Source organism: Nyctibius grandis, chromosome 9 (genome assembly GCF_013368605.1).
Source record: "Nyctibius grandis isolate bNycGra1 chromosome 9, bNycGra1.pri, whole genome shotgun sequence".
NCBI classification, from domain to species: domain Eukaryota; kingdom Metazoa; phylum Chordata; class Aves; order Nyctibiiformes; family Nyctibiidae; genus Nyctibius; species Nyctibius grandis.
The window spans coordinates 33,352,633-33,376,254 of record NC_090666.1 but is presented as its reverse complement, the minus strand read 5'-3'; the positions used below and the strand labels follow the sequence as shown (position 1 = coordinate 33,376,254).

The 23,622-nt window shown below is 42.6% G+C and overlaps 1 protein-coding gene across 2 annotated transcripts; it reads left to right on the top strand.

The window, feature by feature from the left end:
* Positions 1–747: 747 nt before the first annotated feature.
* Positions 748–22,643, top strand: LOC137667242 (protein mono-ADP-ribosyltransferase PARP14-like). 2 transcript variants are annotated; one of them, XM_068407876.1, is made up of 17 exons: positions 748–952; positions 2,231–2,370; positions 2,462–2,495; positions 4,716–4,976; positions 5,873–5,983; positions 7,012–9,296; positions 10,853–11,089; positions 11,338–11,559; positions 11,975–12,038; positions 12,992–13,141; positions 13,844–13,906; positions 15,270–15,437; positions 16,677–16,883; positions 16,969–17,577; positions 18,151–18,296; positions 19,612–19,786; positions 21,395–22,643. In XM_068407876.1, exons 1-17 carry the CDS (start codon positions 760–762, stop codon positions 21,682–21,684), a joined length of 5,355 nt encoding a protein of 1,784 aa, XP_068263977.1. In that variant the 5' UTR covers positions 748–759; the 3' UTR covers positions 21,685–22,643. The 2 variants fall into 2 exon arrangements, with proteins under 2 accessions (XP_068263977.1, XP_068263976.1); XM_068407875.1 differs by having other exon boundaries at positions 5,747–5,983.
* Positions 22,644–23,622: the final 979 nt, after the last annotated feature.

Here is a 23,622-nt window from a genome sequence, read left to right as displayed (position 1 = left end):
TTTGATTTTTAAAATTAATAAACTTAATCGATCCCTGTAACAAATACACGTGGTCAGTGGTTCATCAACGTGATGGGAGCCAGAGGGATGGCTTGGGGTGCTTCAGTTGTACCAGTCTGAACTTTCTCTCCAGGAGATAGTAACGCATCTCTTCTCAGCTTCTCCATCACCACAAGAAGCTGTGGAGAACAGCAAGGAGTTTTTTCACCAGCGCTTGCATTACAGGTGCCTAGGGCACCAAGCATGGAGCCTGTAGCAGTGGGCTCTGTGCAGGTGATGAGTAGGAGATGCTGCTTCTCCAGAGGAGTTTATCATAAAGGCCAGGGGGGAGGCAGAAGAGTACAAGGGGACCTTGTTCCTCCAGCAGCGTGAGGGGCTCCCAGCACGGGGAGGGAGAGGACATTTCCTAACGCGAAGGGAGTGTCTGAGGCAGCTCTGGGTGTTGTAGGAAATTCTGGGGGGGCACAGGAGCGTAAGGGCGCAGGCGTGAAGCGGCGACCGGCGGGTCGCGCCCGGCCAGCCTGCCGCGGCGGGGGAGGAGAAGCCGGACCGGGGCAGCTGTCTCGCGACAGACGGGAGAGGCGGGGGCCCCGTCCTGGCGCTGGGCCCGCCTCGGCCCTCGCACCCCGCTCCGCTCCGCGGCGTGCCGGGCCCCGCCGGCTGCCGCTGCCTGCCGGGAGAGGCCGCGGGGCCGCCCCGCCCCGCCGCGCCGCGCCGGGAAACGAAAGCGAAAGGCTGCGGGGACAGGAGTCGGCGGCCATGGCGGGGCAGCGGCCGGGCGCCTTCCCGCTGCTGGTGCGCGGCGACTGGGGCTCTGCTGAGCCGCCGCCCGCCCTCAGGAAGAAGCTGCTCTGCTACTTCCAGAGCCAGAAGCGCTCGGGCGGCGGCGAGTGCGAGCTGCGGGCCGGGAGCGGGACCGGGACCCTCCTCGTCTGCTTCGCCCACCCCGAGGGTGAGCGGCCCGGCGGGGGTCGGGGTGAGGGGTCCGGGCCCGGCGGGGGTCGGGGTGAGGAGGTCTGGCGGGGTCCGGCCCGGCGGGGGTCGGGGTGAGGGGTCCGGGCCCGGCGGGGGTCGGGGTGAGGAGGTCTGGCGGGGTCCGGCCCGGCGGGGGTCGGGGTGAGGGGCCGGGCCCGGCGGGGGTCGGGGTGAGGGGTCTGCTGGGGTCCGGCCTGGCGCAGGGCGGTCGGAGGCTGCCCGCCTGCCCCCGGGCGAAGGGTCCAGGTGTCAGGGTCCTGTGTCAGCTGCCTCTAGACGTGAGCGTGTTGTGGCTTGTCACTCACAAGTCGTACCTCTCGGCGAGTTAAAATAGATATACTGACTTAATTATTGCGTACGATGTCATATGTACTGTCTAGTGTGTTACATATAAATCTATAGTACATAATGTCATATACATCCTGTGATATGCAATACAGAATATATAATATGTGTTTGCTTATATATATATTCTTAAATTCAGTGCTTAGTACTAGCCCCTAGATTGCATTTTGAACAACTCTAGGCTATAAGTTAATAAATACATCCTACCAGGTGTATGTACATATGTATTAATTTTGATGCACAGTGGTATTCTCTAGATTGTGCTTGGAAGAGTAACACTTATGCTAATATAACTTAATATATATTGTAACTACAAATATATATTAAAAATATAACATATGTAATGCACATGTATTTATATAAACTTGCAGCAAGGTGGAAAGTGTTTAGCTGCAGTTGTGTTAAACGTATACATATATGTGCATGTACATATATGTGCTTAAACACACATATATATATATATATATATACACTTTTTTTGTCTTTCTTATCATGCTTCCCAGTTGCTGACTCACCCAGCTGGTAAGTTCAGGGCCATAGAGCCCCAAGCCATTTTGGCACTGGCTGGAAGAGGGTGTACAAGGCATGGGACTGGTACCGGGACCCTTGTGCTGCAGCCCCAGCGCAGGGCTGCCTGCCAGGCACTGGCCAGGAAACGTGTGATGGAGCTTTGCTTCGCATCTCGGGTGTGAAGAGAGAGAATATGCTGTGCTGTTCTTCCGTTTCTTTGCAGGAGGAAGGCCTTGTGCGTGCTATTTTAGCGTCAGGAGTTTAAAGCTCTTTCATTTTGTGGGACAGTATATGTGTCCGAATGTAATGGTGGAAAAGTGCTACGTAATTTAAAGTCGTATTTCTGTTTAAAGTTGTGTTTCTGTTCAGATTGTCACTGGGGTTTTTTGGTTTTATTTAGTGAAGCAACGAGTTCTTGAGAGACGGTCTCATAAGCTGTATTTAGGAGAAAAAGGAGAATTGAAGTTGGTTGTCACAGAGCCTGAAGGAGCACTAGCTGCTGAAAAGGCCACATTTGAAGAAAAATTAGTTCCCACAAAGGTGAATAACAATTGTAATTGTAACCAGAGCTTTGAAGTAGTGGTGAGAGCGTCAAATCAGTCACTGATATTTTGCTTTCATTTTATTTTAGGTTCTGGATGATACAAGCAACCTTCAAACAGAAGGTAAAATGTTATCCATCGTTCTGTGTGCTGATTCTTCATAAAACGAAAATGTTGGTGCTTTTGTCCGCAGACAGCTCCAGTTCTGGGGTGGGGTTTGCTGAAAGTTTCTCAGATGATACAGGGAAAGATGTCTGGCCAGGGACACTGTAGACTTGATCACCAAGGATGGAGTTCACCTTGCCAGGCTTAGACCACGCACCTCGTTTTAGCTTCTAAAATAGCCTTTTTAATCAGAGGAGCATCTCCAGAGAGGGATTTAGTTCCCTTATCCTGCATAACTGCTTTAAGATAAGATCTGTGTAGAAACACCTAGATTGAAGGTCTTAGTCCCAGGCCTGGTTTGTCTGTGCTCCCTACAGTTAGGAGAGTCTGTAAAGGCAAGTGGTGCATCTCCCCAGTACCTCAGCGACTTCAGTGAGGTCCTTTCAGCAATATTCTGCTAAGGTTTATGATTCAGGAAGAAATCTAGAAAACAGTACTGCACACCCAAATATACCCGCATCTGTGAAGAGTAAATACGCAGCCCCGAGACAGACCGGTTATCAGGAAGTTCTTCAATAATTGCCCCTCTATCTTTTCCTTTCCATATGAAGTCTTGTTCAGTGCCTTTTTGGGTGATTTTCCTCCTTTCAAAATCAGGTACTCAAAGTTGTCACCTACTGTTTTTTAGTTATACTAGAGAGGACCCTGAAAATCTCCAGATGCTGCTCTTAATCGCTTCATTGGGTCAGCCTAGCTTTTGGGATTTTGTACTTTTTGTACAAGACTTTTTTGTACTTTCTTCATTGGACATAGTGGAGCAGATGATTCCTGTCAGTGATGTAGAAATTAATAACTAGCATCTGTAGAGCTATTGCTTCTGCGGTTATTTCTTCTGTTTTCCTCTTGTTGGGCTTACGCTGGTAGGCCTTCAAAGGCAGCTGTCTTCTGTAAATGTTATGGGTTTGGTATCAGTTGTTGTTGTACTTCGGGAGAGCTTGTAAGCCCAGCGAGGGAGCAGAGCCAGCCTGTTTGTGCTGCCGCCTGCTTGAGCCTTCCCACCCCGTGTCTCTGTCTCTCTCCTTGGGGCTGCCCCCCACGGCCGGCCTGTTGGGTGCTGCCCCAGAATTGAGGGATTTTTGAGTGTTCTTGAGCAAAAGCAAGCAGAGACCTTACCCCCCGCCCCATCCCTGGTCAGGTGTACAACTGTTCCACCGGGCTCCTCTCCCATCAGTTGTACGTGTCCTCTGCCACAGCCAGAGATGGTGGCCCTGGAGGTTTGCACTGAGGACGGTGAGCGCCGGGGTTTCATTCGATGCTCGTCTCCCTGCCATGGTGCAGGGATGTGCTGGTTTACCAAACCGAGAGGGGCTTGTGCTGCTGCTTGTGTTCACTGGGGCAAGGAGGGGAGAGCTGCCTTTGTGTGCAAGTATGGCCATCTTGAGCACCCTGGGGTGCCCTTTGGCCTGCGCCAGTCCCCCCCACCCTGCAGCACTCTGTGACGGCTGTTTTCCATGCCTTGTTGGACAGTTGGTGACACTTCTAGTTTACTCAGACACACTTGAGGAGCATGTCGTTCCCGTTGGGAGGTTCTCTTCTGCCTTCATCCTCATCTGTCTGCAAAGCTGGAGATGTGCCTTCCTCCGGCAGGCGCTGGACTGCTGTGGTACTCGGTGGGCACCTCTGTTGTATTTTCCATCCGCAAAATTTTGTGCATCCCTGCTGGCCTTCTGTGCACATGGGTCCTTCAGTGCTATCGTGCTGCCCTGATGGCAGGGCACAATGGTCATCAGGAGGCTTTGCATCGAGTCACACATTGCTACTGGTGGCCTATGGGGCCTGTGGATGTCCCGAGCTACGTTCAGGTTTGTTAGGCCTGCATCCGGGCTAAGAAACAGATGCAGAGGCTGCAAGGTCTCTCACAACCCTTATCAATGCCTGAGCAGCTGTGGCCAATTATCTCAATGGATTTTATTTTATTTATGTGTCTGACCTGGAGACATACCGGTGACCTTGGACTTGTTTGCTCATGGCTATTTTTGTGCCATCAAAGCAGCTGCCTGCAGCTCCACAGAATATCACATCTAGACTGTTTTGGATCCCAAAATGTCCCAGGGTACCCTGCACTATTTGTTTGGTTAGATGATCTCTTGGGAAAGGAAAGGAGAGAAAGGGTAAGCAAAATCTGTTTATTCCAGGAAATGGAATATGTCATGTGGCTTGTTTCTCTTTCTGTTGAAGATGATGCAGAAGCCTTGCAGAAAGCAGAGAGTTTTGCTCCGAGCTGTGAACCCCAGGAGGAAGATGGCTCTGCGGAGAACATCTCGGGAAAGTCCACAGACACCTCACCTTCAGTGGTGCTTGAAAACATACAAGGTTGCAGTCTGAAATGCTTACGTATGCTGTTGGAGAACATCAGCGGCCTGTCGGTAGATGATGACTTCACTGTGGAAGTGATACCTGAAATAAATGTTGCTGTAGCTACCTTTATGAAAAGTGTTGGTAAGACAAGATGAACACCATCATTCATTTCCATGTATATGTATGAGTAACAGCTTTCAGAGCTTGATTCCTCTCCCATTAGAGATTCAGTTTTAAAAAAGTACCTGGACTGTAGTCTCTCAGGAAAGATGTCATATCATAGCATCATAGAATGGTTTGGGTTGGAAGGGACCTTGAAGATCATCTAGTTCCAAACCCCTGCCATGGCCAGGGACACCTTCCACTAGACCAGGTCGCTCAAAGCCCCATCCAGCCTGACCATGAATACTTCCAGGGAGGGGTCCCTGGAATATATATACAGGTCCATGAAAATACCTGCGATCCAAATGTTACACTGCAAAAAGAAAACTGTGGCATCTTCGTTAATTGAAATTGGATGAGAATGTTTCATTGTCTCTATCTTATGTTGGGTTAAATGGAGAAGAATTAGAAGCGTGGAGAATTAGAGTGTGGAGATGAGTTCTGCAAATTATTGAAGTATATGAAGTCTCCGTTTGAGAAGACAGTGAAAGAGTGAGAAGTGCTTAGTTTCTACAAGAGATGAATATAAGAGGGGAGCAGAGATACAGTGGTAGAGAACAGCAGAGAGTAACACGGGTGTGTGCATTTCCCCCTTTTTCTTACAACACACAGTTATTTGGCACCAAAGATGGTTTTGCTCCAAATACAGGGAGAAGTAGACTCAACTCATTTCTTTGCGAGAAGTGATAGCTGGGTCTGATAACAATGCAGGAAAACATGGTCAGTTCACACTGCTTTTCTGTTCACAGATACTGAAGAATTTGTCAAAAAATGTTTGCAAAACAAGAGAGTTAAAGAATTCAAAATGACTGCCAGGCTTCTTGAATTGACCCAAAGCATCAAGGCTGAAAACATACCAGATAACGTTTCCACAGACTACATCACTGTTTACTTTGAGAGCGTGCGGAACGGAGGGGGGCCTGTGGCAGATGTCCAGCTCTTCCCTGAGGAGAACTCGGCCATCATTACTTTCTGTGATCACAAAGGTAACACTGTCCTTCGCCTGACCAAAGTGCTCCCAGGCTGAGGACCTGAAAGAAAAGTACCACAGATTTGGGCATTAGGAGAAGCCTGGCTTGCTGTTGCTAACCCCAGCGTACACTGTCCTGTTCCTGGGACCTGCTCTGGATTTAGAAATACCCCTGCATGTCTAGGGTTTCAGAATCTCTCTGGTTTTTATGTTACCAAAGGTTCATTTTAATACCTGCTTTGTGCATGGGTTGTTCCCACTGATGTTTTTTTCCCATTTATAGAGGTTTTTATCTGCAATACAACATGAATTGTACTTGCAGGGAGAAGCAGCAGGATTTCTTAATGACTTCAACTTTCACAGGTAGCTTTCAGAAACTAATTAAGGTCAAATATATTCATTATTAGGGAAGAACAGAGCTAAAGAACAATCTTGTTACTATTCCTTGTGTTGAATCACTGTCCCATTTTTGTGCCAGCACAAATATCTCTGTGTTAGGAGGCTCCTGGCTTAGTAAATTCCTTTACTTTAGTTAAAGATATCTGCCAGGTGATTGTTTTTCTTCTGACTCTCAGAATTTGCTTAAGAATGTTTTGTACATTAAGTTATCTCATTGTCTTGTGGTTTTAAGTCCCTGCCAACGTTGTAATTCCTTTCCTTTGTCCATTCCAACTGAAATGGCAAAAAAGGTAGTGAAAATACACTGGCACAAAGAGTTTTGTTTTAAGTTGAGAGTAAGGAGCATTTCATAATAGTAACTTGATACGGCCGTGCTCTGTGGTGGGATTTCCTCAGGAAATGAGAGAAAGGTGTAGCTGGCAAATACAGACACGAGCATATTTACCGAACTAGTTGGAGCCAAGCCTTTTATCTTGTTCCCTACAGAGTGGCTTGGAAATCTGAAAGATGTAAAAATAGCTCTTTCAAATGAAAAAAAAAAAGTAGTTATTTTATTCAGTGTAATAGTTCTAAGAACAGAGTAATTTGCTTGATTCGAAGTTAATGATTATATATGTGCGTTTGTCTCTGTGTGCTAACTTTTAGATCTGAACACTGTCCTGACAAAGCAGCATTTACTGGAACAGACACAGATTTCTGTGCATCCGTATTACCACTCCCTGGGAACAGCTCTCTATGGAGAAGAAAGACCAACTATCAAGATGCCAGACCCCGTTGGGGTGCCAATAGATCCATATGTCTGGCAGTTTTTACAAAGGCAGGCTAAGCTGATCCAAGACATAAACCAGGAAATGGCAATTTGCCATTGTGAGCTAAAATGGCCACAGACAGACTGTGCACACCCAGAAATTATGTTGTGCCCATCGTCATCTCTCTCCGAGCAGAAAAAGCCAATGATTAAGTTGATCAAGACATGGAAGCAAGATGCTTCTACTGAGTTCTCACGTATCATGTCACGTTACATAGCTATAAAGTGTAAAGTAAATTCAGTGGATTGGGAAGACGTGAAAAAAAGGTTAGTGAAAGATGTTGCTTTGATCATAACTGATATTTCTGAGGAGATGGTGGTGATTGCAGGCAACAGAGCAGCAGTGGACAGTGCGGAGAAAGAAGTGAGGGAATGCATGGAAAAAGCCATGAAGGAAAGTGAAAGGGAAAAACAAAGCATAGAAATTTCTGTGTCAGTGATCCCGGGGAAGTATGCTGTTCTGCACAATGCTGGGCTAGAAGAGAATATTCACAAAGAATATCCATGCTTAAAGATCTTTTATGATGACACAAAAAAAACTGTTCAGTTGTGTGGATTACCTGCAGAAGTATATAAAATCAAAGCTGACTTACTGGAGAGGGTATTGAACATGCCATGTACATCAGTTACCATTAATCCCAATGTTTTCTACTATCTACAGAATGTAGATAATAAAACAATGTCAGAGACATTATTCACTAGGAAAAAAATTAATGCTTTTTATGAGCTTGAGGATGATACTGTGTTGCTGTTTGGAGATGCTCCAAAAGATCTTTTAGAAGCAGAAAAGCAAATAAAGACAGGCTTAGAATATGAGTGCATCAGTGTGGACGATGGTGAGGTCCTTAAAAAGAAGCAGTGGAGGAGTCTTCTTGCCTCCTTGCATAAGAAGTACAATTCTTCCCAGGAAACTCTAGTCATTGATGAACCTGTTGGAAAAGAAAATAAAGTGATTATTGCTGGCTTTTCTGAGGCCGTAACAGAAACTTATCAGAAACTTAATGATTTTATAGGTAGAAACACAGTCATGGAAAAAGTAATCCCAGCTAAGTCGGTGGTGGTAGTGCAGTTTGTAGAGAAGGAAAAACTCGATGTTTGTCTTGAATTGGCGGAGAAAGGTGTGACAGTATGGTTTTATAGCAAGACACCCTGTATTTCCCTGAGTGGACCAAAAACAGAAGTGCTAAAAGGATTTGCCACATTTGAAAAAATCCTCGCATCCCTTTACACAAAAAATGTGCAAATTGATAAACCAGGAGCCAGGGAGTTCTTCACCGAGAGGAAAGATTCATGTGTTTTTGAGGCAAAGCAGAAATTTAGTTGTTTGATTAGGCTGGAAGAAGAAGAACAACAACAACAGAAGGGTGAAAAAGTTGGTGATAAAGAGAAAAGAAAGCTCTACTATGAGAAAATGCTGCCAGATGGAGTTGTAGTAGCAGTATATAAAGGTGACTTGTGTAATTACCCAGTTGACGTTGTGGTCAATGCATCTAATGAAGACTTAAGACACATCAGTGGCCTTGCTGAGGCACTGCTGAAAGCGGCTGGTCCAGAGCTGCAACAGGAGTGTGACGAGCTGGTGAGGAAGAACGGGAGTTTGCAGCCTGGGTGCGCAGTTATCACGGGCGCTGGGAAACTCCCCTGCAAGAATGTCATTCATGCTGTTGAGCCCAGGTGGAGGAAGGATGAAGCAGAAAAGTGCATGTACTTGTTAAGAAAGACAGTGAAGAAAAGTCTTCAACTAGCTGAAACATACAATCATCGTTCCATAGCTCTACCTGCTATAAGCGGAGGGGTTTTTGGGTTCCCACTGCAGACATGTGCAGATTCAATTGTATCCTCCGTCAAGGAGACCTTGGAAGAATCCATGGGGGACAGCAGCTTGAAGGAGGTTCATCTTGTGGATGAGGCAGAAGAAGCAGTTCAGGTTCTGAGCGAGACAGTAAAAAAAGCGTTTACAGCCAAATCATCCTCCTCGCGCTTAGAAAGCTGTAAGCTGAGAGAAAGGCAGAAGGAGAAGAGAAAAGAGGATCTGCAGGTGGCTAGAGATGATCTGCAGATGGTTACGACAAATGAAGGACTTCGCATCCGAGTAGAGGAGAAAAATGTTCAGGAAGCCACGGTAGGTCTTTAATTTTCTTCTTTCTCTCTAACTTTATGTGAAGATCTTATTTAAATTTAAATAGAAAAGGAAGGACAGTAGGTTATATTGTTTTACAAGACCATTGCTACATACGGAAATGATGGCTATGTGCTAGCTAAACAAGGATGCAAGCTTGCAAAACGGATGGATTTCAGGTTGGGATCTGTCTCTCTGCAGCCATTTCCAATGGGCAGCTGTGAATTTCGGGATCTTTCATTCCCAGCTAGGTTTTATTCATTCTCCAGATCTAAGGTAAACATGTAAAACAGTTTGCTTTTTTCCTAAAAGGGAAATACTAAAATACTTTCTAGAAGTATTCATATGATCTGTAGCTGTCTAGGTTGGATGTTATGGGAAATCAGCCCCTGTCTGGGCTGCTGTTGTGAGTCATGCTAACAGGGAGGAGGTAGCTTATTTTTTTTTTTAGTTCCCTTCTCTCTGGATGGATTAAAGACAGTCTATGAAGTTACTGGGCTCTGGAAAAGTGACCCCATCGAAGAATGCATGCTTAGATTGTTTTGCTGAAGTCTAGACCTGATTCTATTTCCTCCCCCCTCTTTTATTTTTTCATATTTTTGCTAACGAAGAGTTTAACTACTCCTCATCTAGACCATCAAGACTCAATTTACACCTCTGATGTAGTTTCTTTCCCTTATGGTTTTTTTTCTTCAGTGATGCAAAGTGCATCTTGATAAATCTCTTTTTCAACAGCCCCTGATTTTTATACTTTGAGAGTTTAAAATATCCCTAAATTATTATTATTGTCCTGTTGTTTCAATATTAGTTGCTTCAGTTCTCATTTTGGTGCCTGCAAAAGCCTGTTCCAATAACAGAGCATTATTAGATGTAAAAGAACCTCAATATGGCACACATTTAAAATACTTTTTAATTAAAAAGTCTCCAGTGGAAAAAAGCAAAGCAAACAACAAACTTCGGGGCTTTGCCTGTTTTAATTCATGAGAGCACAACCACCTCCCTTCACCTTGTTTTGCTGCATGAGGTGCTGCTTTTCTGATAAGGTGTAGAGAATCCCACTTCAGTGAAAGAGAGGAAAGGGACGTTAAAAATTTCTGCGTTATGTGTACCTTATACAATACATATATTTTGCATCCTGTGGTGATGCTAGAGAAGAAGGAGCAATACTGCAGCAGTTCTTCACAAGGAAATGTAGGAAAGGCTGGGTCTGGGAAGAGGGGATGAGGCAGACTGCAGAGGTTGGGTTTATTTTGCCTGCCCAGACATTGGCGTCTGCTTGGGGCAAGGTGAGTAACAGCCTCATCTCCACTGATGGCTTGACAGCTCTGCTGGGGTGGATGGATGGATGGATGGATGGATGACCTGCTCACATGTACACACCTAGGTTTCCTACAAGTCCAGGAATACTCATTATGCAGCAGCTGTGCTGAAAACCAGGTTATTTCTCCATTGGCATCTTGGTTCTCGTGCTGTGCGTTGCTTTGCTAGCGCTATTAGTCTCGATGCATATTTTTACTTGAAGTCTGGCTATAGATATTTTCATTGTAATTTTGTTGCAGGCGGATGTTATTGTCAACAGCGTTGGCACAGATCTGAAGTTTGGAGTGGGGCCTCTTTGCAAAGCCTTGCTGGAAAAGGGTGGACTAGGGCTCCAAGCAGAGTTTGACAAAGAAAAACAAAGACAGGGTGCTGGTCAAGGGAGTGTGGTCTGCACCAGTGGATGCGCTCTGGCCTGCAAGTCCGTGCTTCATGCCATACTCCCCTCGTGGGATAAAGGACAAGGACAAAGCCTGAAGGTACATTTTAATTATTTTTTTAAAAAGTTGATTTTGAAAACAGATTTATTTGGGATCCTATCCTGAAGTTTCAGGATTTAAAATAATTAGTTTAGATGACTCAGTTTACTTCTGTTGGAGTGCCCTTAAAGATGCCTTGATGCACTGAGAGCTTTTTCTCTTACCAGCGTAGTCTCTATGGAACTACTGATAACTGATGCCTTTTTTTTTAAAAAAAAAAAAAAAAGAATCTTTGCTGTGTTTTGCAGACCCTAGAAGATGTAATCAATTCCTGCTTGAAGAAAACTGAAGAACTTGGACTGAGATCGATCACTTTCCCAGCTATTGGAACTGGAGGATTTGGATTTCCTAAAACCGTTGTTTCTAAGTTAATGTTTGATGTGGTATTCAAGTTCAGTAGTAGTCACACTCGGAAGACTCTCCAGGAAGTTCATTTCATCTTGAATCCAAAAGATATGGATAACATTCAGGTAGTTCTTCTCAGGACAAGCCATCTGTGTTACATACTGTTCTAGTTACGCCTTAACAATATATATTAGTTATATTGCTTTCTTAAGGGAATAATTTAGCACTTCCTTACTGCTGTGGGCCAGTGACAGTGGGATGTCTCTCCAGTGTCTCATTCAGTGCCTCTGAAATATAAACTCTCAGCAAGCACAAGCTGTGCACAACATTGGCTTCACTGCTGGCACTGTAAACACCTGTAGATGCTCACTACTCTTTTGACAGAGGAGGCAAAGACAGTATCTATTATCATACTGTCTAAACACAACTGTAAAATGCATCTGATGGCTCAGCAAGAGCTACATGACAATGTTAATTATAGAAATATTCAGTATATCAACTCTGAAATACTATCTTTGGTGTACCTTTTTCTCTTTTTAGGCTTTTACCATTGAACTACAACGTAGGGTAGCTGAAAGTTGCAATGCTGCAGCACCACAGTCAAGTAAGTTGTGTAGGAGCAGGAGGTGGGACACGGGAGAATGTAAATACTGTAAAGTGGTTTTATATGTGTCAGGAAAGAGATGAAATGTCATCAAGACACAGAGCATTTTTTTTTCCTCCTAGTGGACTGGCATTCTTAAACTCCATTTGTAAAAATCTTGAAGAGGAATTTCTTTTGTTGAGGGTATGCTCATCTCTTAGTGAGGCCCATCTTACCATATGGAAGAGGATATCCTGGTACGAGAACTGTTAGTTTGTCCTACTCAAAGGGTATAAGAATTTGGTATCACTTTGCCAAACAAGCCATAAACAATATGTATTTCTGTACTTTTAATCTCCTATCTAGAGGTATACAGAATGGATTGTTTCCTTTCCATTTATTAATGTATGACACAATAGCAAAAACATGAGTGAACTGTATCGACGGCAGAGGCTTATTCATAAGAATATATAGCTATTTCTTCTCAGTTGCTGTATCAGTGCGGTGAAGTAAGAGTGTGCAGATAAAATATGAATTAGATCAGTTTAGACTAGAAGTAAGGAACAGTTTTTACCCTGTGAGGGTAAAGGTGAAATAACTTAACAGAACTGGTGTGACGGGATCTCCATTACTGGTAGTGCTTAAGCTGGATACTCCCTTTCTTGTAAGAGTTGTTTCAGGAAATGCTGTTACAGAGCTGGTCAGATCAGATAACTCCAAAAGTCCTTTCTGAATTTGTATTGTGCTGATTTACAGGAATGGAAACGGTTTCACTTTCACAGTATTTAAACAGGAAGAACACCAGCCTTCCTGCTTTCAGAAATGGAGTAAAGAGAACGGCAGAGACTCTCTAGGTCCATCAAACTGATCTAGAGCATATTCCCTAAAATGATAAATTGGTTTCCATCAGTGGAAGAGAATAACACCCCAAACTAGAGGAGAAGTGTTTTAAGGTTTTTTTCTTTCCCTTGCAGGTTTCATTAGGCCTGTGTCAACTGAAGTATTGGGAGTTCATGAAATGCAGATTGGTTCCATTACACTCCAAGTAATTAGTGGAGATATTACCAAGGAAGATACAGAGGTTATTGTAAACATAGCAAATCCAACATTTGATGCCACATCAGGTATTGTATTGAATAGGTAGTTCTTTAGGGATAAATTTGGGCTAGTTTTTAGAAGGGGGTAGGGAGAAGAACTGTCCATATGAGAAACTCTTATGAAGTATTTTTCAGATGAGAGCAAGCGAGCTGTGATTAGTCAGGAAGTAGATCTTAAACTGTTTTTTTACATGTCCTGAATATTCCATTTAGTTTCCAAACTACTCAAACACAAGGCATCTGACCAGATTTTTCTTGTTTAAAACCAAAAATGCTTAAATAAAAGGAAATTTTCAGATGAAATATAATTCTGAAAAATAGCTCTTGTCCTAATATGTTTCACTGTAAGCCAAAGCCCTGGTTAAGTAAATTGACCTGTAAGAAGCAGAGGAGTCTTTGGTGACATTGTGAATTGCAAGCATGAAAGGCATGAAATGATATAATTCAAAGCAAGCAGAGTTTGGTGAGGGGCATGCTATTGGCTGGTGAAACGATGAAATAGGAGTTACTCTTAATGGTTTCTAATCAATATTGAAGGCAGTGTTCTCTCTACAGCCCGTGCAGTGTGTCATGGAGAGTACTTAGGGGAACTAGCAAAGTTTTGCACTTTGTGGGATCTTGCCACATGAGAATTTGGGGTATTTGTAGAGTACAGAAGTTGGGTAGAGTTTTGAGTAGAAATAGCTAAGTTGACTTAATGAATGCTATGCTTTTCTTGTATAATTTAAGGGGTCTTCAAAGCAATTATGGATGCTGCTGGTTCCCAGGTAGAAGCAGAATGTGCTCAATATGGTATGTTAAAGCATACTGTTTTGTTTGATTTTTTTTTTTTTTTTTTTTCCTCTCTGAAAACTTAGATTTGTTTTATAATTCTCTGCTCTGATGGTATAGTTATTTTATCTGAAAAAATAGCTTTCACTTTTAGGAATTTTGAAAAGTCCTGTTGTTGTTTTGACACCTAATTTGAGAATTTTTCTTTTCACAACTGAACAGAAGATGGATAGAGTTTTCTGATGCTAGTAAGTGCTGGGAAATTAATGTAATTTAAGTTCTTTACCTGTGAAATTACTCAATCATGTTCCTGACGTAAGAACAGAAACAGTCCCATTGACTTGAGCATAATTTTTATTGTCAGCTACAGGAGAGCTGAAGTTTTGAAACTGAACAAAGTAGTAGAAGACTGTCTTTTGGTGTAAGCACATGCAGGACTAGCTTTTAAAAGCTAATAGCAAGTCTGGGCTTACATTCACAAATATATAATTATTTTTTATTGAAATAATGTAACTCTGCTTATCACCCTAATCATGAGTTCTTCTGCAGTCTGCATTCTGCCAGACCAGTAGAGCAGTAAAATCCCAACTCACTGTGGTTGGCCTCTACGAGCACAGAAAGGAACACGTTCTGGTTGCATAAACAAGAAGTCCTGCTCAGAGTTTGGAAGTTCATTTTCAAGATGGAGTTTCCTGGATATTTTTCCCAGCCTTTGGCTCTGCAGGCTCTCCCTGTTTATCAGCCTGATCTCAGTGCATGCAGAGCATCTTGCAATCAGTCGTTACCTTTGTGACCAGTGAAGTGGTATGTAACTCTGTTCATCAGTCCATTCATCCTCACAAAGTGACTCCATTTTGAGGTGTTTGTAATCAAATATGAGTGCTCTGAAAAAACAAGAACGTCTTTTTAAAGATTCCATACCACAGTTCTTAGATCAGTTGGTCATTGTCTTAATGATATTATTTTAACCATTCAGCTCTTCTGCAGAATAAGAGTTTGAGCTTTCAAGGAATAAGTGGCATAAGAAAGGATTTCTCATATAAATGAAATGTGCATATTCTGTTGGCATGCTTTTAAATAAAAGTGAGCTGCATTTAAATTCAACATAAATTCTTAAGTTGTACATAATAGGAAATTATTTTGGAGCAGAGATCTTGGGAAATTAGAAAACACAATTACTTGAGTTACTTTCTCAAAGAAATTCTGCAATAGGAATATTTACAGAGAAAAGAGGAATCAACTAAAACCAAGATAATATAGGTCACAGAGAATTTCTTTCCACTTTTTCCACTTCTCTTCTAGAATCAATATAACCAGCTACCTTATCAAAAGAGATAGCCGCTTTGAAAATGTTATGTCTCTTTCTTTATCTTCTGTCTTCCAGATGGGCAGTTTCAAAGTGGCTTTATTACTACACAAGGTGGAAAACTATTGTGCAGTAAAATCATCCACTTGATTCACAATGTCGACGTGAAGAGTCAGGTCTCCAAAGTGCTTAATGAGTGTGAGCTAAGGATGTACCAGTCCGTCGCGTTCCCAGCAATTGGAACAGGTTTGCATTTTCTTGGGAAAGCGATGAGGGCTGTGATGGGGGTAGTTCAGAAACTGGGATGAAGTTAATACCTCTGGTATGGATAACTGTAGACTTGTACAAGAAACTCTTTAAACTGTGATTTGTGAAAGTTCATTGTAGTCAGTTCAAACACCACCTGAACACTTCAAAAATCCAGCTTTTTTAAAAAGTATCAATATTACAGTCAATATTGGTTGACCAAGAGCACCTAAAGAAAAGATATTGCTCCATAACAGACGTTCTACCCCAAAACAGACTGTGTGTCTCAGCTGGCCACCCTGCACTTTTCTTCAGACTTCCCATAGACCTTGCTTTGGGATTGGCTTCACATGGAAGGGCTGGGGTTGGGGTTTGTAGGTAAAGAAAGCTGGAGTTGGCCTGAGACCGAAACCTTGCCTGGCTGACTATGGAAATTGTGGGCTGGGTACAGAATACCTGCAGTTTACACCTCCAGGGCTGGAGGCAGGTTAGCTTACTTGGCTTAAGCTTCTGGTTAGCTTGGGGAGTGGGGCTTGAAGAAAGCAGGGTATCCTTCTCAGACTAAGGCTCCCCTTGACTGGGAAAAGAAATTGTGAGCTGGTCCTTGCTCAGCATGCCAAGTTAGGGTAGGAGCTGATGCGTGGGTCAGTGTTTGGACTCCAGTGATAGTTATGGCAGGTCCCCTGGACTGCCAACATCATCTGCGTGCTGGTGTGACGATGGCTGTCCAAGGGATGCCGTGGCTGAAATTGACAGGAGGTCCCACCAACGTTGCAGGATAAGCTTCAGGTTGCACTTCAGACTTGTAGGGGAATGAGAGCAGTTGTTTTGAGCTTGGTGTTCCCGTTTGTATGTTGAAATACGCTGCAGGCCTGTGCCAAAATCCTCTGCTGATTTTGATTTGGTTTTACTTTGGTACCTGGTTTAAAGAGGCGGATAGAGTTTGTGATGTGTGAGTTTAAAAATATCAGGGGGATGCTAAGTGCCTGTTGGAGCCTTAAAGTAAACGGGAGGCGAATCCCAGAAGGGCTTCCCGGGTCTGTGTATAGGGTGTCAGCTCCTGGAGCTCCCAGGCTTAGGTGTAAAGCTGAGGTTAAGCGTGGGGCTTTGGCCAGAAAGCATAATGGGGGAGGAGAGAAGGACACCAGTCTGCATGAGCTGGGGACGTGGTCTCTGTTTTCTGGATGCTGCCGTGATTTAAGTACTGTTCACTGATATGTGCATTTTGGTTTTGTTTAGGTCAAGCAAGACAGAATCCAGCAAAGGTAGCTGATGACATGTTGGATGCTGTAGTGGAATTTGCAAGCAAAAGATCAGTACAGCATTTGAAAAAAATTAAAATCATCATCTTCCAGACAAGTATGCTCAGAGACTTTTATGAAAGCATGAAGAAAAGAGAAGATTCAGATTCATCTGCAGGAGATTCATGGCTGTCTATGTTTAAATGTAAGTAGGTGGGTTTTCTGTGTGCATGGGCACATGAAACTAAAGATCTTTTATTTAAAACTAATAAATATATATTTCTTCACAGCATTTTTTTGGGGCAGAAAACAACCCATTGAGAAGAAAAAGCCTGTGGTTTTGGAGAAGAAAGTTGATTTAGCCACATTTCAGATCTGTGGAGAAAGCCAGAAAAATGTGGATGCAGCTGAGTCCTGGATAAAGGATTTAATTTTAAAAGAACAGTTTGAAAACAGTATTTCAGATGAGCTAATTGAAAATTTTGATGAGAGGCAAATTGACGCTTTAGAAGACCTCCAGAGAAGAAAGCATGTTACCATTCAGATTGAACATAAACCTTCCCCCCCTCGCATTAAAATTTCTGGTATTAGCAGGGACGTCTGTTTTGTTTCTGTGGAAGTTCAAAAAATGATCCAAAAAATTAAGGATACTGAAGAAGAACGATCCAAAGCAGAACTTGTGTATAACCTGGTAGAATGGAGGTATCCAGGAAGCAATGATAGCTTTGTTCCTTTTGATAAACTGACAAATATGAAGCTGGAGGATGCCAAAATAGCTAAAAAACCACATCTTACTGTCAAAATTAACAAGAAGAAGTACAAGGTGAATCTGAATACTCTACAGGCTAGTGATGGCCAAGGAGAAACTATAAACATTCAACGTGTGCCAAAGAATGAAGGTAAATTACACCTTTGTTAATAAAAAAACCTTTAATAGTGATTATTGAATGATAATCCTGATAAATGCAAACTTGAGTGTTCCAAAGAAGTAAGCTATTCTATAGCATTTTCCCTTTTTTTTTTTCCCCTTTTTCCTTCTTTTTTTTGTTTTTCCCCCACCCTGGGCATGCCATAGTCAGCATTTTTAGCTTCATAATTAATGGCAGGTATGACTGAAATCAGAACATCTGTTTTAAATACAAATGTTATCTGTATGTATGTGACTAGCGAGCATGGATTTAATGCTTAAGTCTGACAAACCAAGTGGTGTATGAAGAACGTGTAAAATTCTTCTGTGGTTTTCAAACTTGCTTTAGTTAGATATTGGTATGGGGATAATTAGACTAGAGAAAATGTAAAGTCTCAACAGTGCATTACAGAGCCAGTGATGTATTGAAGAGAGAGAGTATTCTTGGAGTAAAGTATTGTGTAAGGTACCGTCCTCTCAGCCCTCTATATGCAGTTAGTTTGTAAGACGTGCCTACAAAACTGAGCTAGATATCTGTGATAATAACGCAATCTCTGTTTTGCAGATAAGCAGTCAATAGAGCTCCCTCCACAGTGGGAAGATATGCAAGAGGAGCGGGTCAAACTGGTGAATCTCAAGGCATCACTTCAGGAATATCTGGACGTTCAGAACAAATTTAAGAAAACGTGTTCCAACTTCGTCATAGAGAAGGTGAAAGCCGGGGGTGGGGCAGGGGGGGTGCGGGAAGTGAATTCTTGAGCTAAAAACATTCATATACCTTATAAACAAATATTTAGAAAGTATCTGCAACCTAATACACCTTTCATATGTCAGTCTCCCCAGCACTGTACAGGGTGGCTATAAATCAAATCAAATTTCAAGTTGCCCTGCCATTTCTACCTTCTAATAGTGCAGAACCAGTGACCATCAGTCTTTATGTTCAACTGATGTGGTACTCACTACTTAATGTGGTATTTCTAATTAGGAAAATCTATATTGAAGAGGAAGCACGAGCAAACGCATTCAGAATACAAAGGAAAATACAAAGGACTTGCAGGCTGGCCATAAAGCTTTTAACTATTTTACTACTTCTTCCCTGTCAGTCCCAGAGCCTTTCAGGCTAGAGTGTTGGTTTTAACCAAAGTGTCAAGGTTTGGTTCTGCTTGTTGAAAAGTCTGCAACACAGTCTGCAGAGATTTAATTGCCAGGGAGAAGATGGAATTATTCAGAATCAGGAGGAGTGAGAAATAGGAGAAAATGCAATGGAATTAAGAGTGAGAATGTTTTTGAAAAATTTTCTTCCATCATGAGGTTCAAGGAGCGTGGTCACTAAGACACAAATAGAACAAAATATTAGTGTGCAATGGAAAAAAAAATCAAGTAATGAAGTCTTTTTCTATTGAAAATGGAAGGCTCTTACAGCAATGCCTTTAAGATTATACTTTGATGCAGATCCACTGTTTCCCCCCTGAGCTATATTCACATTGTTGGCATAGGCAGCCAGCAACTTCTATCCTCCCACCAATTTTATTTTTATATAGGAGTTTCTTATGGGTTGCTAAGCTACACAGTAAAGGAAGCAAGTTTGACTTCCAAGCCGAGATCTAGAAGAAAAACTTAAATTCAACATTATGCTATCGCTACAGTCTACCCTTTAGTGAGAAAATCAGTATAGATGATTAGCATGAACAGAAGGCTGCTTACATCGTTGCCTCTAGCAGTGGTACAATGGTCTGTTTCTAAAAATGGCAATGCACAGCTACCATGATTGCCTGTGTACGTGACATACCAGGCAAGACAAATGTATGCCAAAAATTACCAAGCTTGAAAAACCTCTTGTAAGCTATTTGGTTTCTGATTTTTCAGGAGGCTCACATATTCAGTTCCCCAACCCAAACCGCAAACTAACAGGGCAGAGTGAAAATTACTGTCATTCTTTCAGTCTAGTTTGGTTTTAATGCTTTCCTGCCATGATAAATATTGCTCCCTAACAGTATAAATATGGTTCTATTTTGTAACTTTGCAGATTGAAAGAATACAAAATCCCTTCCTCTGGCAGACGTACCAAATAAAAAAAATCTCCCTGTGTAGAAAGAACAAAAATGAAGATAATGAGAAGATGCTGTTTCATGGGACAGCTGCATCCTCATTGAGCACGATCAACTACAACGGATTTAATCGTGGGTTTGCTGGAAAGAACGGTGAGTCATTATACAAAGCAGTTAATTTCCTAAACGTGTATGAAGTCCTAGGGAATGTCAGTGTTACAGTGCTGTCAGCACAACATGAAGACTGAATGAAGTTGGAGAACAAAATAGTAAACAACTCCAGAGCATAATCTATACGGACAGAGGAATTAACCTGTTCAGTTAATCCCTTGATGATGAATGCTACCCTCTAGAGGGTATCAGAAAAAGCTTGCCTACTTTGAAATCAAGCCTGGGCAGCTTTTGAGAAATGTTTTGTATCATCTGCTTACAGAAAGGAACGAGGACCCCACTGTTCAAACATCCTCAGCTGAGATACCAGCCACTAGCTGCTGGTATCCTCTCTTAGACAAAGGCAGGTAGCAAAGTAGAGGTGCAGATACTTCTGTTGCCTCCAAAGATAAGGACAGCACAAGCAATCAGAAGATCCCAGTCCCCTACCATTTTTATGCAAATTAAATCAGTTGAAATTCATGAATCAATTCTTCTCCTTGTAATAGTTGTTAGGGATAACTTAAATATTTAGCAGAAAGACTTTCTGCATTATTTCAAAGATTGTTTTGTTCAGTTCCTCTAGTACAGTCATGTTATGTTTATTATTTGGTAGCATTCAAAGATGAAGAACAGGATCCAAAGAAGTGGAACTTGGGCTGAACTGAGGTGCCAGTTGCTCTTAGACTTCCTGCAACTGTACTTCAAAGTCCTTACTTTCTGTTCTTAATGTTTTCTTCCTTAAGACACAATTGTCCATGCCTAGGGCTGACTTGATCTTGAGAGAGCCGGACAGCTTAACTCAGATCTCGTTGACACTTCAGTGAGGTCTGGATCTGAAAGTAGACATTTCTCTGTCTGCATCCTCTAGAGGTACTTCTGCTGAGATTTTCTTGAGAAGATGAAGCCCAACATAGAGAAAATATATCAGGCTGTGCCCAGACAGAAATGGCAGCCACCATTTCTTTTTAAAACATGACCAGAGGACATGTAGTTTTGCTTTCCTGCTCTTTAGTAGTGCCAGGAAGTTGGATTTACTCAGGAAGCAATAACCCTAGATCCCTATGTCCTCTCTTTACCTGCGAGTATTGACATCCACCTCTCCATCTCAGCAACGATTTTTGAAAGGAAAGGCACGTTTCCCTTCTGTCAGGCTGCGTAGCCATGCAAAAATATGCAAAGATCAGAGCAGCCAGGTAGGAAGGACCTGTCTGGCCTGAAAAGCTTTCTAGTAGTGTCAGAGAAAAGAAATCTCTCTCCGAGCAAGAAATGTGATTCCCCTAACTTCTTGCTGTGAAGTGTAACTAGAAAACTGTAATTACAATTATATAATCATTTTAAGTTGAAAAGGCTGTGGAGATTTGCAGTTTGATGGATTGCATCAACAAACAAGGCTAAACAGAGAGAGGAACCCTTTTCCCCATAGGAAAGGGCAGTCAAAATCTGGGTGTTGATACTTACCCTACATCTAAGTGGATTCGTATTTGATTCTGATACAAAGGATTATTACTAGAATTTGGTGTTCAAACTATAACCAAAAGGGGGAGCTTTAGAGATTCTTATGGGAGTAAGAACACTAACTATACTCAAAAACTTTGTCTTTCCAAACAGCTGCAAACATTGGAAATGGAACCTACTTTGCTGTTGACGCATGTTATTCTGCTCAGGACACTTATTCCAGACCAGACACAAATGGCAGAAGATACATGTACTTGGCTCGGGTCCTCACTGGGCAGTACTGTGCTGGGAGCGTAGGACTAATCACTCCACCACCAAAAAACCCAGCAGATCCTACTGACTTGTATGACAGTGTGGTTGATAATGTGGCTAAACCAACAATGTTTGTCATATTTAATGACATTCAGGCATATCCTGAATACCTTATTACTTTCAGAAAATAGAATATTCTTAATAGTCTGGAAAATTTTAGTGCCTTTTACATGTGGGAATTAACAGGGCAATTCTTGATTCTTGTTTACCTCTAGGTCTCTTAAACTAAATGGTTATTTATCTGTCCATGTGTTTAAATATGTCTTCAAATTATCAACACAATGGGGCCAGGATAGGCAAATATTTTAGAATGTGCTATTTCAGTTCTCACATTTCAAATTCAGTTATGCGAAGGTGTCTGCAAGAACTGTGAGAAGAGCCCTGACCTCTTTCTACGCAAGGCAGAGGGGACTGGTAGGAGAGGGAGCTGCTCTGCCTTACCTGTGGCCAGAAGTAAGAGGTAGAGGGTAGGCCAGTGCATCTGTGCGTGTTCCTCTTTCCAGTATTCACCATAAAGCACCAAGTGGCTGGCTGCCTGTGGGGTTTTATTTAAAATGCTCCGTGTTGGAGGAATAAGCTGTCTTTGCAGCATAGTTTTTGGTCATTCTCAGGCATCCACTTACCCTTGTTGGTGCTAAGAGTCCTGCAGAAAAAAAAATCCAATATTGAGCATACACTTTGCATTCATTGTTTCGCCCTCCTTATCCTGTTGTGGCATACTTCGTTATTCCCTAGGTAGAAATACTTATACTCATACCCATTTCTTAGGGGCATTCTCCCTGGTCCCCTGTGTTATGTACATCCAACTTCCACAAAGTCATTGCTTCTGGAATTTTCAAGACAGTAAAGAGGGACTTTTAATTTCTAGAATTACCAATTAATTTGTAGAATTACCAGTTTGCACAGAGTCATCTACAGGGGCATACTCAGTTACCACACTGAAACCATTTGAAAATTTTTAAAGTTCTGTAAAGCAAGTAAATAATGACATTTGTACATCTTTGCAAGCTGTACACTTAATTAGTTATAATCTTACAACTGCCAATCAAAAGCTGTGTACACGTAGTTTTAATAAAAGTACTTTAAAACAGCTATGTTGCTTTACTGAGTCGTTTATATAAAGGGACTGCAAGCAGAAGTGTCGCTTTATATTTGAATATCTTTATGTTACAGTGATGCTATAAATAGTGACAAGCTGAAAAGACTTAGAAGACAAAATTGTTTTTTTGTATTGTCTGTGTGACATATTTGTGCGTACAGACTCCAGGTGAAACTGTTCTGCTGTCATTCAAAGGAGACCTTTGCTGCAAATAGCTGCCAGGATGTCTTAAAACCCTGCCGCGATGTTCCTGTTGCCTGCAAAGGGGAAAAGTGCCTACGGTAGCTGTAGGTGGCAGGTGGCAATATAACAAATTTCTTCTCTTAACAGCAGATGCCCATGCAACACTTCAGATGAACATGCTGCATAAATTCCCATTTATAAAGCAAAACAGAGTTTAACCCACTCCTGCTTTAACAGATTTTGCTCCCTGTGAAAAGGTGAGGATGCTTTTCTCCCTTCTCTGCTTTTTTGGGTGCTTTTCTGTATTGTGGAAACACCGCAGCAGCCCGAGGGACTTGGGCAGCTGGTTTAACTGATGGCACCAGGCGTCCGATGGCTTCTCCCCTGCTGTCACTGAGCTGCCGGGTGAGCCGGGACACACCTTGTTATAATTGAATGCCTTGGAAAGCAGCAGGAGCTGCAAGATGAAGCACTACACCAACCCAGACAATTTTTATTCCCAGTGGTGGTGGCAGAAGTTTCTTTGCTAGTTTCTGGAGTAGAAACTTGAGGATGCTCTGTTGTACGGTGTTTGTGGACTGAGAAGCTGGAAAAAGGCCATGTTGTGCATGAAAAGTGAAATCCCAGCCCTGGACTCGAGCGCTGGGGTGGCTTGGCCGGAGCAGGCTGGCTGCAGGAGGACCTTTGCTTCGAGGCAGTAGGATTTCAGGCCTGGAGCACACTCCTCCAGGTGCAGGACTCCCCGGGCCAAGGAGCTCGGTCTCCGGCAGAGAATGAGAGGCCGTGC

Coding starts and splice junctions, on each gene's coding strand:
- LOC137667242 (XM_068407875.1), top strand. CDS start 760: ATGGCGGGGCAGCGGCCGGGCGCCTTCCCGCTGCTGGTGCGCGGCGAC. Junction 2,496..4,715: donor AAGCAACCTTCAAACAGAAG/GTAAAATGTTAT, acceptor TTTCTGTTGAAG/ATGATGCAGAAGCCTTGCAG. Junction 16,884..16,968: donor ATGGCTGTCTATGTTTAAAT/GTAAGTAGGTGG, acceptor ATTTCTTCACAG/CATTTTTTTGGGGCAGAAAA.